General features: G+C 31.3%; 1 protein-coding gene across 1 annotated transcript in view; it reads left to right on the top strand.

The window, feature by feature from the left end:
• The window catches only part of LOC127711939 (multiple epidermal growth factor-like domains protein 10), a 39,299-nt gene extending 25,103 nt beyond the window's left edge, over positions 1-14,196 (top strand). Inside the window, exons 12-22 of the mRNA XM_052218095.1 lie at positions 118-282; positions 1,652-1,737; positions 2,424-2,585; positions 3,255-3,383; positions 3,878-4,006; positions 5,178-5,303; positions 6,560-6,688; positions 7,088-7,216; positions 8,460-8,588; positions 8,945-9,049; positions 10,789-14,196. Coding sequence (XP_052074055.1) covers positions 118-282; positions 1,652-1,737; positions 2,424-2,585; positions 3,255-3,383; positions 3,878-4,006; positions 5,178-5,303; positions 6,560-6,688; positions 7,088-7,216; positions 8,460-8,588; positions 8,945-9,049; positions 10,789-11,612 — 2,113 coding nt within the window. The 3' untranslated portion in view covers positions 11,613-14,196. The remainder of the gene's footprint in view (positions 1-117; positions 283-1,651; positions 1,738-2,423; positions 2,586-3,254; positions 3,384-3,877; positions 4,007-5,177; positions 5,304-6,559; positions 6,689-7,087; positions 7,217-8,459; positions 8,589-8,944; positions 9,050-10,788) is intronic.
• Positions 14,197-16,515: the final 2,319 nt, after the last annotated feature.

Genomic DNA, 16,515 nt, shown 5'->3' with positions numbered 1-16,515 from the left:
TACAACAATGTATTACACATAAGTAAAATTGCACAATACTATCCGGACTTGAAGTTGTTTAAAACCAATCATTTTTTAAACGGAAGTATATACTATTTATTAAAATTTGATACCTAGTCGCGGAAATTATTATTTCATTGTATCTAATGCGGAGAAGAATTGTATTAAATTCGTTATGGTTAAAGATCTTTGTTCATTCATATTACTACTTTCACTGATTGTTAGCGATTTGACCACTGGACTGAGTACTACAGAGAAAAATGCATGTCCTCGGTATATAAGGTCTGTACATACATCGTTTAATTCTATTTATGTTTGATAATAATAATATTTGTAAGAGGCATCTACGGTTGCTTTTAAGTTTTGTCATACCGTTTTACATTCATGATATAAATAAGCATATTTACTGATGGAGTTGAATAAAGGTACACTAAATCAGAAGACATACATACAATTTAAAATTCTTGGTGCAACGGAATTTTTATATCTTTTAGAAAAATCTTTGCTTTGATACGACTGTGAAACTGTATTTGTGTGCTCACTAAGAGAAGGTGTGAAAGAACATTTAAATCTTAATTAAGAAATGCCAACATTTGGCTGTTTTTTTGAAAAAGAGTAAATACCCCAAAAAATATGATAACATTCATAAAGTTTTTTCAAGCGCCTTAAACTTTTAATGTTAGTTGAAAATGCTGAAATGCAGCTGAAATATTTGATTAATTTGAGATACTTTTTTTCATTATTTGTTATGACAAATTTTCAGACATTCATTGAATTTTTTTCTAAGATTAACAGTTTTTATATGTATAAAACATGTATATTTAAGTAACTCATTTAAGACCTTCCTTCAAAATAACTTAGCCCTTCATTGTAAGACACCTTCCTTCTGTAACCCGAACTCTTGATCCATATTAATGTTCCTACTCAATGCGAGGAATAATTCTGTATATTAAACAGACATGTCAGAGATGATCCTCAACTATACAATTTGTATATTCCCTTGTTGATTAGAAAAAAATGTTTGTTTGGCAAACACAATCAATCGTTGGTGTATGCAGAATTTAATATTTACTTGAAAATTTTGTCTTTTTACTCTTACTATTCTTTTGATTTTCGTTTCGGGTATGGTAGATACATGTTTTGTCTTTAGTTTTCTATGTTGTGTCATCTGTACTATTATTTGTCTGTTTGTCTTTTTATTTTTAGCCATGGCGTTGTCAGTTTGTTTTCGATCTATGAGTTTGACTGTCCCTCTGGTATCTTTTGTCCCTCTTGTATTGTGTCCCCTTTTTTCGTTTTCTTTCTTTTTTTGAGGAGGGGTAGGTTTCTTATTTTTTTAAAGGTAGTATCTTAATTGAGTCGGGCTAATCACGTTCATGATTCTAATTAAAATCTTAATAAAAGATAACGTGCGTGTTTGTGCGTTCGTTATGTGTGTTCATTTAAATATGTGAGCTCAGGGATGTTTTTATCAAGTCTGAAACCTAGATATAATTAAAATATAAATATAATTGTATATTGTTTAAGTCCGCGTTTATTTATTTATCATTTAAAAAACTGAAATATTAATTAATTTTGGACTTACCAAGAAATTCGAGTTCTAGAGGAGATTTAAATAATTATAGTGATTTTCTAATTTTGTTCTATTTAGAATACAAAAGCCAGATGGACAGTACCATAAAGTCTTGGAAATGACATGTTGTCCTAATTTTATGGAAGTGGACAATCGGTGTTTAGGTAATATATGACCGGCATTCTAGATAAAAAGAAGAATAGTCAGTGCTTGCTTACAGACACTATGGACCTTTTAAATATAGTTTAAATTACTGATTTTATTCATTTGTTGTCTAATATACCGTTATTTCAGTGTTGTTAACGTGCATTACCTTTACCTATTTATGTGGTATATTTTTATGTATATTTTGTTAGTCAAGCTGACCGAGATTAAAAAGAGAAGGGTTGGGATCTCAAAAGAAAAATGTATTCCCTCCACATATCCAGGTGACTTTCCAGTTGTTGTTTAATGCCATATTATACTGCTTTCTTTTTTATCGGGGAAAATGGTGATATTTTTCTAAATAAACTCATCATGGATACCAGGATTAACATTTTGTACGCAAGACGAGCGTTTCATCTACAGAAGAATCATCATTGACGCTCGCATAAAAAAAGTAAAAAAATGCCAAATAAAGTACAAAATTCAAAAGACATACAATGTACGTCATATATTCAAAATAGAACCAAGAAATGCAAATTTTAGCATTGCGATTTCTGTCATTATTTTACGAAATATTGGGAAAAAACAAATGTTGTAATAAGAAAAGATTATTTCATGCAATAACGACCACACATATATTTTTCTTAAATATTTGATCCAGTTTGAAACAATGTCGATTTAATTTCAAAACAAGATAATTTTTCAGCGTGCCCTGCAGGCCAATTTGGACAGAACTGTAGTGTGCCATGTCTTCCCGGTAGATATGGACAACAATGTAAATTGGAGTGTAATTGTTCAACTGAACGATGCGACCCAAAGAATGGTTGTAAGTGTAAAGCAGGGTATACTGGAACAAACTGCGATAAGGGTAAGATAATCATTTTAGCATTGATAACCCCTTCAAAAAAATGTTTTTAAATTCTTGTTTGAGTTTAAATACTGAAATTAATTACATTAGATTAATTGCTTAGGTGATCAGTTTTGTTAAATATGTCTCAAGCATCTTTCAACAGAATTATTTTGGAAGATAGCTGAGTAAATCGAAAAGCATAAATCTAATAGCGTTTTAAGACCCATTTACAAAATCAAACTCAAATAAAGGGATTTAAGATATTTAACAGAAAACTGCTTTGTCAAGAAAGATCAGTAACGTTTATAAACCCTACTTAATCTCAAATTCTCTTTATAATGTTTTACTTATTTTATGGTCCTTAGTACTATTTAGGCGCCGTTTCTAAAATTGTAGTTGAATTGGTCAAAGGACAGCTCTATGACATCACTTCATATCGTAAACAAGACGAACAAACAACACCAGTTCACTAATTACTGCATAGATAACTCTAACAGAAAGAAAAAAAAAGACAACCCAGAAATTATATCTGATGATCTTGAAGAAAATTGATTGTTAAGACATTAAATATATGAAACAGCATCTTCATTATCATTTACATTGTAACTAGTTATAACAAGTAGAACATTCAGATATATGAATTGCCTAAAATTTATATGTATTTAATTGTACTATACTTAAATATAGTTTGTCCAGACGGATATTATGGAATGGATTGTAAATATATATGTGATTGTTCAGAGAACTCTGACTGCGATCCCGAGACTGGCCTTTGTAATTGTCACATAGGCTATGAAGGCAGAACTTGTAATGAAAGTAAGTTTTTTACCTCTTTATTTGTTTCTTTTTTGTGATATAAATATGACATTCTTTTTCTAAAAACGAACGGATTTTTTTCAGAGCACATTTCGTTAAGAAACACAATTACCATCACTTGTAATAAACCTATTTGTCTGCTCAGCTTTGTACTTATTCAATGATAATAAAAACCAAAATTTCATGAGCACATTACCGGTTTTCGGAAATATAACATATATTACAGTATCAGGTACGCTTGTAGCAAAAATTGTCGAAAGTCAAAAACTCCGGAAACCTAAAAAAAATTACAGTGCCTAGAATGAACGTACCAAAATCTTTCGACCTGAAAATATATATACTTTCGTCATGACCTTTTTTATTTTAAGAGATTCAACTATGAAACAAAGTACTTCAGAGACGGATATTGATGAATATTTGATTACATAGTTCAACATAAACATAACTTACAAGCTACAAGTCGCGTCATTGTTTTAGTATTTTGTTCATTTCAGATTGTCGTGATCACTTTTATGGACAGAATTGCTCACATCGTTGTAGTTGTCCAAATCAACAACCTTGTCATCATGTGCGTGGTCATTGTTTGTGTCCAAAGGGTTTCAAGGGAGAACATTGTAAGGAAAGTAAGTACTTGTAAACAGATTGTGAGGAAGTCTGGCATATACTCAAGGGCGGACAGTCTAAATGAAGTTTATCGTTTGTCTTTTTGAGGTACCTGGTAATTCTTCAATCGCAATGTGATATTCACGTAATGAAACAATACCAAAGTGTGAATAATAAAATGCTTAATAAATGTTAAGTAATGAAACAGTCATCAAATATTTTGAAAGTACTTCAATTAGAATTATTGCTTCTATTTACCATTACATTTATATTAATCATATTTTTAAAATCATACATATTGTCGTTTGTTGCTGTATATCATATTTGTTTTTCGTTCATTATTTTGTAAATAAATCAGGTCGTTAGTATTCTCGTTTGATTTGTTTTATATTTGTCATTTCGGAGCCTGTTTTTAGCTGACTATGCGGTATGGGTATGGCCAAGAGAGAGAAAACCGTTATCTGGACAGTTTGAACATTCTTGTATTTCAGGGTTTTAAAAAAATGTAATATAGAAATCAAGATAACACGACCCACATTATTCTAATATTACAATGTGCCCAATATTACTAATTCAAATATTTAACATTGTAAAAGTAAACACGGAAATATAAATACATTTTGTTTTGTGTAGATTAGCGACAAAAAGTTTGAAGTCAACATAGAAGGAACACTCAATTACCTTCTCAACGAAGAACTCTGACCAACGTACTAACATTTAAAAAAATTGATATGATCATTATATGATATATTATTCCTCGAATACAACTCTCTCTCTCTTTGAGTGAGTGTGTGTGTGTGTGTTATTTGGAAGGAAAGTGGTTTAAACTACAACCATTTTGTGATTTGCTTTATTGTAATGCACTGGATAAATAAAATGACTGTCTTTTAATAATGTGATATAAAGTTTATTCATTTTCACACATTGATACTTTATGATTTACTTTAGCTAACAAGAATTTCTAAATTCAATAACTAAACTTACTGTTACTTGTATCTCTGATAAAACTATCATAATTAAGATGATTAAGAAATTTAATACAGAACAATTATGATTAGCTGAATTGGTACATTCAAATGTTGCTAATAACTTTAATTGCAGGTGTGTTTAATGTATTGAACACTCGTTTATATCGGCATGGTAAATACAGTATCTTGTACTATAATGTAAATACACCATCATTGATTTCAGAATGCCCGGTGGGTACATTTGGTGGAAACTGTGTTAGTATATGCAGTTGTGTAGAAGGAACATGTGATCCAAAAGACGGAAAATGCTCTTGTAATCCGGGTTATTCCGGTAGATTCTGCAATGAAAGTAAGACATCTGTAATACTTTAGCAGATGTAGATAATAATATGATGCATAGCCATATACTTGAATACAAGACAAAATTAGTCCATGACAAATAATATGTTATACCTATAAATATGAAGTCTACATATCTATAACACTATAACTAAGGAAATTGGACTAATGAGTATTTTGCAAAAGTTCAATACTCGTGAACCTATTTGAATTATTATCCGAGAGAAAATAAAACTGTTAACAGCGCATCAGGTCTTTTGAAGCAGACTGAATACGACGATAGGATAAGTTTCTGCTATGCATGAATCGTCTGTCAAGTATATACAGATTGATTCAAATATTTTACAGGAGGTAATAGAACAAATTCATTCGTTATCAGATCAGATGACTATTTTGGTGTCTTAAGTTGTGACTTGGATGGAGAGTTGTCTCATTGGCACTCATACCACATCTTCTTATTTCTATATATTGTACTGGTCAACCTCTTCGTAATATTGACCGTGTCGATTTCAGTCGTTTTCATTGATAACCCTAGTGGCAGAGATTTCCCGTTATGCCCACAGCCCTTTTAAGGATGTCCTTATAATGTGAACACACCAAGTGTATTCTAATATTTATTTTTCGATTTACAAGATAGTCGAAGTTTTTAATGTAATTCAAATGAAGAGAAAAAATGTCACCACAGAAGAAATGGAATTTTGTGAAAGTTTCACTGTCCTATAGTAGTTATAGTTATGAAAACTGCATGCTTATACTTTTTCAAGATATGTTCATGTTTTGAATGGCAAATTAATGAATCGAAAATTCTCTCGGTCACATGGTGCACAATCGCATTATTCCACAAAGTCTTATTTTCAATCCGAACACCGATTAATATCTGACATGAACATCAAAGAAGTCAACATTGGTGGCCTTGGGCTATTTTCTACTCTTTGGTCGGGTTGTTGTCTTTTTGACACATTCCCCATTTCCATTCTCAATTTTATTGACCATGCACTGTGTTATTATATATCAAATATTCTGTGAAAGATTGATATAGATCAAGCTACTAGTAGAGTCGGGGCTACAAACTACGATCAATGGACGAATAAACAAAAGGAAACAGTGATCACTGTATGCAGAATTTCATGAAGTGGCACACTGAAATCGTACTCGTACCAACAGAGTGAATAAATTGAAGGGTCTGCAACAAAACACTTTTTTCTTAATGTGATTTAATATGATGCGTTGTCGACATAATGTTTTGCATTTCATAATTTACTACAGATTGTCCACAGAACTCATTTGGTGATGGATGTAATTCTACCTGCACTTGTGACAACCTCTCAAGATGTCATCCTGTTACTGGGGAATGCTTGTGTGAGCCGGGGTTTAACGGAAAAGATTGCAGCAAAAGTAACATTATGCATAGATTTGATCTAAGAAAAATTACATCGTCCACATAGTTCAATTTGTAAAATTTTTGTTGAAATGAAACTGAAATTATTTTTTTTTTTTTGTTTTCAGATAATGTATGATGACCATTTACTTTACACTATATAAGTCAACTTGTGAACGCAACTTAGTATGAGACAAAGTAAATACATAATGCATATCGACAAAAAAAACTCTATAAGATGAGGAACACACTGCAACATTTACTAAAATCACATTTTAATTTTTGTCACTATGCATATAAAATTATCAAAATACTTCTAAGAAATGTATAGGCATCTCAAAATCAATCAGTTATGATTAAAACGTAGGGAAACTAATGTAAATACGACGTCAATGCCATTTGTAATCTATTTTCAGAATGCAGTGCAGGATTATATGGCCCTGGTTGTATATACAATTGTAAATGTTCCAGAACATCAGCATGTAATTCAAAAACTGGAAAGTGCACATGTGATAGAGGATGGATAGGAGAATATTGTGATCACAGTAAGTTACTAATAATTTGTTGGCAGTTATTATGTATATATATTTGATGAAACACATAATCTTAAACGCATTATTTTAAGCAAGCACAAGTAATTTATAAAACCGATAAAATCAAGAAAAACTGTAAAATTATTTTAAATAGATGTACAGGCAAAAAACTAATATATTGTCCTAACATACATTTTCAAGAATGAACACCTTTTTTGGACATTCGTGGCAACAACTAGAGTAAATCATATCTGTACTTTAACGGGGACTGAACTATCATTAGTTTCATCTTATATTCAGTGCTATATCTTGTACCGGAATTATTTGCACGAATAAACAAGCATAATCAAATTTATATAAAATATAACACACAAACAAATTAGTGTCAACACTTCATGTCCTTAACAAATATGATACGATCTTACCTTAGTAAAAATAAAACCCCCTTATAAGTGAATTGATTGCCTATAGAAATGTAAACCCAATACGTAATTTACATTTAATAAAAATTTTTTCAAATTAACCAAGTGGAAGTTGACCAATCATTCTACGGTGGACTTCTTGGGGTATTCCTACAGATTTTTTCCCGTAATTTTCGGAGCTTTTCGATTGTTTTTTATTTTAACAATTACAATTTCCATAATTAACAAACAAAAAATTGAAATTTACACGTTGGATGACAAATTTCCACCATAATAATCCCGAAGGGCAGATTAACAATTTCTCTTTACATTTGGTCCAGTGTAATGAAATTTGGAGGAAAACATTGTGAGTTTTGATTTTGAACCCGACGAGACCATTCGCATGTGTATGATCTAAAAACAGTCGAAGTAAGACCAAACCGTCTAAAATCATGTAGTCAAATGTTTAAAAAATGCATTGAAAGATCAATGTTGATATTTCTATCCAAAAATGGACTTAATAGGGGCTTTTTATATGATATGTTGGTTTCTATTATCACTTAGTATATATTTCAATGCAGTGACACCTACGGGAATACTAATAGGACTATACCATTTCGAATAGAAAGAAAACAAATATCTCAAAAATGGTTGAAGCATGTTTTTGTTTAGAATGCAGTAATACAGGCAGTACATTTAGGCGTCCGATAGAGAGGACTAGACGTCGCTTGTGATGATAAGTAGATGCAAAATGTAGACGCCAATGAAAAAATATCATAGATAAAAAAAAACAGCTTAATGCACTTTGTTTTAAAGTTTGTAACATATTATTTATCAAAAACTTTTGTATTTAGAATGTGTATTTGGCTTCTATGGTATTGGGTGTGTTAACCGATGCAGTTGTTCGGCCAATCATCAATGTCATCACATGACAGGTGATTGTCATTGTGAACCAGGAAAACAAGGATCGCACTGTAATGAAAGTGAGCTTTGTTATAAATTATTTCAAAGTACATTGACAATTGACTATTACTCATTGTGTCTAAATTTACGGAAGTAATTAGTGCCTGGAACCAAAGTTTAATTCTATATATCCTGTTTTTTTAATTGTTATTGGCAAACCTTTTTTTTTGAGATTTTTATTTATCACAAATATTGAACTAATTACACACACCATGATTTAATCAATGTTGAATGTTTGTAACCATAAAGAACCAATCAAAATAAGAGTAGTAAAGAAGAGTACTCTTCCCTAACGTACAAATATATCTACAATTGACTTTGAAAACTTTAGACTCCATTTTACAATATAATATAATAGCATTTGTTCCTTTTTTAGCATGTGACGCTGGTAAATATGGAATTGCCTGCTTAAAGATATGCAGTTGTCAAAATTGCAATCCAGTAGACGGTGTCTGTCAACAATTGCACATTGATAATGACGGTATTTTGTTTAAATTTTTTATACAAATAGTGTTGAAGTATACGTTTAATATTAAAAAAAACTCAAAGGCTGTCTTCTTTTTGCAACAACAAAAAACATTGATTCAAGAAGCAAAACCAGAGACACGATAAGACATATCAAAACACGAATTAAGTGTATTAGGTATGAGTAAATCACTAAGGATCATTATTATCGTTACGTGAATATTGCAATAATAAATTAAGAAAACAAGTTTCAACAAAAAAAGCGAACTTCAAGGTTGATTAAAAAAAGAGGAAGTCCATAAAACCTGATAACATCAAATGCTCGACTATATCCATTTCTGAAATAAAGATGTGTTAAACCTAGTTTTATAGATATCTTAACCTCCTACTGGTAAGCTTAATGCAGTTGTTAATAGTTCTGTAATATTATAAAAAGTAGATGATTAAATCTAAACAAAAACTAGATCAACATCATCGACTGATCAACAACCTTTGCATTGGTTATCGTTATTCATATCGTATTAATGTTTTTAATTAATTGATAGACTTTGGTAGTGATGGTAAATCCTTCATTTTATTTGTAAAATTTACATCTCAGGCTTTTAAAAATTTTACAAATTGCTTCTACAAAAGAGGCGACAGCTATAGAAGTTAATCGATTATCAAACCTCGTAATTCAAATTTCAATACACAAAAGTAGGTAAAAAAACCTGAGGAAATCGGGTGAATTCTAAAAGGATCCAGACCGGATTTATCAACAAACTAAGCATTTTCGCTCTATATATCAACTACCCTGAAAATCGAGAGGCAGTTAAATAGGACACAATTGGTAAATTTACAGTTTAAACTTCTGCTCTGGACCTAACGGCTCTACGGCTCTGGACCTAACTGCTCTGGCCCTAAGATATTTTTCACCTAACCCTTCTGGGGCAGTTTCTGCGTTATAGACATAACCCTGTAATTATGCACGCGCGTTACGTATCAATTGGGGTATATAAACACCGTCCGATGGGACATTTGGTACGTTACTATATAGAAATGGGAATTTGCCGATATAGAAACTGAAATAGTCCCATCTGCAACAGAATTAATCAATTTGAAAAGAGTGTCTACGCCTACTTTTTCATGTTACGTCAATAATCTAGCAAAACCCTCAACAAAATTAATATTTCATAATTACCTCAAAGACAAGAAAGGTTATAAAACTATGGAAAGGGGTTTGGTTACTATGATAGTTTAAAAGAGTGACATGTGAAACTTTCTGAATTCTTAGTATGATTTAAATATCCAATATAATTGTAGAAATATGGCAAACTCTCCCTAAAAAGGAGAAAAGCATATACGTATCTTTTCTAAAACTTGATCCATTGTAAGCAGTGTAAGTGTATAGATGGTGTAAGTTGGATAACTTTAACCGCACCACAATGAACTTTAGAAAACATAAAGAAAATTATAACATTACGATTTATCAAAAATAAACATTAGAATGACAAATGTTTAAATACAATGATAGACTAAGAAATGTTTACATGTATATATAAACGCAAGGGTTTGTTTAAAGTAGACAGGTAGATAATTATATCAAGAGGTACATACACGTACATCAGCTACCTCATAATAATTTTAGTTACACAGAACTTCAGTATTCAATCATCTTTTTTTCTTGATACACAATGTTTTAAGAACCAAAATAAAATGATCAGAAAAGTAGTTTTGATAGTGTTTGTTTTTTCATGCACAAATGTATTATTTTAGAGAAAGCAACAGTAGGGATGGCAGTTGGTATAGTGGTTGGAATTCTGGTTTTGGTTGGAAGCCTTTTGCTTATTATCGTTTTGAAGCGCCGAAAAAATAGTAGAGCTAAGCAACAACTACTTCAGAAGAAGAGGGGAGAAGTAAGCAGTAACCATTACGAAGACATTGATGACTACGCTGAAATACCTGATTCAAAGTTACTACCGAATTATCCTTACAGCTATGCCGATTCCATTGATGTTAAACCGCCAATCAAAGAGAGACAACCGACGACGAAGAGAAAAACGAATCATTACTTGTCTCTTACTGATGCACAGAGACTAAGTAAGCTCTCAGCTACAAGTGGGGACATGAAGAGTCATGGCGGTAGTACGGACTATTTGAATCCGTATACAGGATTACTAAAAGATGCCAAATGTGCCAGCTATCAAGACATCTCCAAAGAAACAAAAGAACGGAAATCAAGCAGTGAGAGTATTCAATCTGAATCCGGATATGTGAAACTTTCATCGGGAACAACGAAGACGAAAGATAGCAATAAAAGGCAATGCAATGACTACACAGATGAACTACCTTCTATCAGATACAGCAATGGTAGTGACCTTGACAGAATTACCAAGGAATCCAGAAACGACAGTAGGAGCAGCATCCAGTCTGGATACTTGAAGATGAATTTGAGTCTGAAAAAGAAATCTGAAACTGAAGCCGACAAGAGCACACGGAACATGGACGACAAAGGTAGTCAGAACAGTGCATGTCTTCCAAAGATTACAATAAGCAGTCACAATGGTGATACCGAGACTTTAAACATCAAAAACCAATGACTGAACTAATTTGTAATAACATTTATTACAATACATGTATAGACAAACATTGAGTTTCACTGCCGTTTTCTGTACATTCTTGTAAAATAAATGTATACTAGTAATGTAAAAAGTTTTAGAATATTCTATTAAATGTTGTAAAAAAAACTAAAATTTTGACATTCTCATGCACACCTTAAAGTTATTTGATTTATATTTTTTTTTAAAATACAATCAGACGAAATAAAACCATAACAAGGCTTGCATTAGCATCATTTAAAGATAAAACAAAGTTAAAAAAACAGAAATAAAAATGAATTTAAACGAGAATTATAGTTTATAAACGAAAGAATTAATTTAAACACATATCAGTTCTTATGCAAGTGAGAGGTTTAGCTAGCTACAAAACCAGGTTAAATTATTTTTTTTACATAAGAAATGCCTCTACCAAGTCAGGAATATGAGAGTTGTTTTCCACTCGTTTGATGTGTTTGAGCTTTTGGTTTTGCCATTTTTTAAAGAACTTTCCGTTTTGAACTTTCCTTGGAGCTCGGTAGTTTTTGTTATTTTACTTTTTATGCATAAAGATAAAATCGATCAAAGTCCATAAAGTGCTTTAAAGGACTTAAACTTTCACATGACCTTAATCATTGCTGTGAAATAGTCCTGTTGATTAATTAATATTAAACCATTGTGGTGACGTCAGCCTATTCATTTACCGTGGATTCTTTTTCTAGAATCAACGCTTCCTGAATCTGCCGCTGAAATTGACCACATTATATTCAAATGTTTCCTTTGTGTGCCTAATTTCATTAAGTTTGAATTGGCTAATTTACTGATTTCTGTTCACTAATGGAATTAATTTCAAAACTTACCTTTAATTTTTGTAATTTTTATATGCCTTCACTGGGAATCGAACCCTTCCTTGAAATCTCTTATGTGTGACTGACATCAACACATAGACGAAACCTCTCGGTTACCAGTGGATAATGGGTTACACTATAGATGTCTATTTTATATATTTAAATGAACATCTGATAAACATCGGTTCATCGGACACACAGGGCTTGTACCTTTATATAGACACAATAGGCAGTCGCATAGTATGAGTTGGTAGCCGCGAGGTTAGCATGGTTAAAATCAATGAGTTAAAGATGGGGATTTGTCGGTTTAGGTTCGAATCCCTGTATTCTCTCTGTTGTTCCAATTCTTAATATATCCTGGTTTTTTTTTCTAATTTTGCATGTTATAGTGGATATTTTTGTAATAATAGCGAGTTTTACCGGTTTTTTTTAATTATTATTGGCTATTTCACATGTTTGAAACAAAAAATGATTACATTCTATTTGTCAATTTTTGTTTTATAAATATAGTATGATTTCATCTGTTTTACTACATAATTTTACAAAGGTTTGTTCGCAAATTCCTATGCGAGAAAATCGTGATGTGCCTAGAGTGCTAGAAAAATTTCGATAACATACTTATTATATATACTTTATATATGCTTTTTGGTCGGGTTGTTGTCTCTTTGACACGTTCCCCATTTCCATTTTCAATTTTATTAGAAATAATTTCGAATATGTCTTATTTTGTATAAACAGATAATATTCATATGCCTGGTAATATAAAGATCTTTAAAGGTAGAAGTGTTACATTTGTATTTTGTTAACCAATTAATTGTGATCTGAGATTTATCAATGCATCGTTGGACACGATAACATGGTTATTTAAACTCACTTACAATACCTTCTAATTAAGAAAAGGCTTTAATTTTGAAAAGAAATTAACACAATAGTTTAAGTTATAGATACAATGGATAAGCGTAGATTCATGAAAAACAAACCATTCGCCCTCCGGGCTCATGGTTTCTTTTTCAAGAATCCACGCTTATCCATTGTATCTATATAACATACATGAAAGGAGCAGCAACAAACAAATTGTTGTTCAATCTTTAGTTTTCTGTTTAACTTTTGTTTTTCTGATTTCGTTTGGTCATGTTGGTGTTGTTAATCGCACTTTTACGTATGTTTTTTGTTTATCCCCATGACTTGACAAGTTATGTACAAAATTGATGGTGACTAACAAATATCTGTTTTGAATTTCCTAATAGACGAACATCGACAAGGATATGGGCAAATTAAACTAGCTATTTGAGCAGTTCACCTCCCTGTGTACTGAAACAACCAAGGATAAACCGAAGCAAACACTAAAATCAACTACAAATAGAATGATCCACCTCTTCCTATACACACAAACACACATTTTCTATAACATCATTGGTTTTCCGACTAAAAAAACAACGGGGATTTCAAATGCTTGCACTTACCAAAACAAGAATTTTAAAGGTATGTTTTTGTAAGCCAAATGCCATTGAAACAACTCTCGTACGCACTTAAAATCATTAGTAAATACCTATATTGTATGTTTGCGCTAGCTTCGTAAATCTACCTGTTTATACACTTTACGTTGGCAGAATACAATAATAGTTTCAACCCAGCAGTTTTTCCAATTGATTTTTTTTTTGCCTAAAATTCAAACCTGTACTCGTACATATATATATATATATTCAGTTTTTGTTATTTTGTAATAAAGAAAAATAAATGGTTATGTGTTTTGTTTTTTTTGTTATAAAAATAAAGATACGTTGTATGATTGCCATTGAGACAAGTATCAAACATAGACCAAGTGACGACATGTTTTGGTGTGCTCAGTGCTGATCTGATTTTTAAGCCATATTCAACTGTTGTTTACAGTTTAAGTGATTCAGATTAAGGGAATGGTTCAGAACTCACATTCATGCTTACCACCATCATATGCCTTGTGTGACAATCCTAAGTCTGTCTGTATTCCAGTGGTTGACGTTGGTTTCCGTCTGTCATTATAATTTGTTATCTATTGTTTTAGTATAAACCCGGCCGTTATATTTATCTTTTGAATTGTTTCACATTTTGTCAACAGTGACCTGTTACAGATAACTATAGGTGTGTTGTTTCTCATTGTCGAAGGTTGACCTTATGTCTTTGGTTGATAGTAGTGGGGCTGGCAATTATATGACATCTTTATATAATTATATATTACCAGAAGTCCATTACTAGTATAACGGATTAAATAGTTTTTACTGTCAGTAACTGTGTTGTCGTCCAATTTACTTAATGTTACGTAAAAATGACCGTGAAGGCAAAACACAGCAAAAATATATTACATAAAAGCTTACACATTTGAATAAAAAGATATGTGAGATATTCGCGGCCAATTCGAAATTCAACAACATTAATAACAAAATGACATCTAAGGTTAATAAATATTCTAAGACTTGTGACACGTTTGTTTTGGATGACAAGTTTGTTGAAAAAAATGATTTCAATAGTTTATATTACTATTGGAAGTTTTCTATCAAATACATGAATAAGGACAACTTTCTCATTCAGTTGTTTTCGTGTTAATTAAAACTTATCACACAACATATCGTAGTACTTCATCTCAATGGTAACAGAAGAGTTGACGTTAGACAGTCTTTTTTTTTATCATTTTTCACGGTACCTAAGAATCAGCATTTAGCATCTTAAAAGATGAAACCCTTTCTTCATATCCATAATAAATCATAGAGATACGATAACAGGTACAACATGGTATGTAAGGCATATCAAAAGGGCAGTGTTGTCAGATAAGAGAATTTGAATGCAAACCCAGTAGTGATATATGTAACTATATGTTATGATCTATGATAAAATAAAGTAAAATTTCCCGGGGAAGAATAGTAAATGATCATGTAACTAGCTGGAGAGATCGATAATTTAACAGAGTATTGATTTTAGGAAAAGCAGAACGACCCCTCCCTTTAAAAAAAAAGATGACAAAGCAATCAACGCAACTTTCCGATTCTAAATTTTCAGCATTAGAAAAAATATAACATCTGCTTTATATCATAAATTGGTACAGCTACATGTAGAAGGATCATACGTAGGGAAACGAATCATTCTAAATGCGTAGAACTAGCAATTTCATTTTCAGTCGTTCGTACACTTCACAAATGGTGCAAAACCATCATTTAATCAATATCAGTATTGAACTCAATGGTCAACAACTAACCAACAACAAAAAAACAAAAAAACAACAGCTTAGAAAACAATATTGATTTACGAATCCCCAGATATCGACAGTGTAATAATATTATACATATACACAGACAACGACAAATAAACATTAGTAAAAACGTATTTAGTTACTAAAAGTTACTTTAATTTCATAAATTACAAAATTTCCCATCGATTCAGGAAATAGAGAAGTGGATATATTCATTTTAGTCATGTTGTCTGTCCCAATGTCGAATATTTAATATGTTGCTTTTATTGTCTCCATATAATTTTTATGATATGAAAAATATTTAATTAAAAAAGAAATAGAATTCAGGTATCCTAAATTTCCTTTTTGAAATTATTTGAAATAAGATTGGATTTCCTTTTGATAGGATAAAAATTACAAAAAAAGAAGTAATGATGGCTTATGTAAATAAAAAGAGATATCGGATCTACGCAATGGAATTGCAACCCAACTACACAAATAACGAAAGGATAATTTAAAAGTTACTGTTTTTGATTATAAAAAGGAGGCTATACAAATGTCATGTACAATATGTCAAGCTAAAAAGACTTGATCACCCGAGTCTAAAAAAGTGTTTATAAGGTTAAAAACTTCCTCGCTTGCCCGTTGCTAAATTTTAGTTCACTTGCTCTTTGCTAAACGTCTTTAATCCAAAACGTCTTCATCTCTTAAATGTCTTAGACACATTTTAAACATTAGATTTTTTTATGACATATTTGTAAAATTGTTGTATTGTGAAAGTCAACTCTGATTTTTCTGCAGTATGCACTTGTAAGCTTAGAATAACATTTCAATTAAAGTACCACATAGTTACCAAAGAATT

This window comes from Mytilus californianus, unplaced genomic scaffold (assembly GCF_021869535.1).
Source record: "Mytilus californianus isolate M0D057914Y unplaced genomic scaffold, xbMytCali1.0.p SCAF_8, whole genome shotgun sequence".
Taxonomy (NCBI): domain Eukaryota; kingdom Metazoa; phylum Mollusca; class Bivalvia; order Mytilida; family Mytilidae; genus Mytilus; species Mytilus californianus.
The sequence above is the reverse complement of the archived record's forward strand: the minus strand, read 5'-3'. Positions and strand labels throughout refer to the sequence as shown.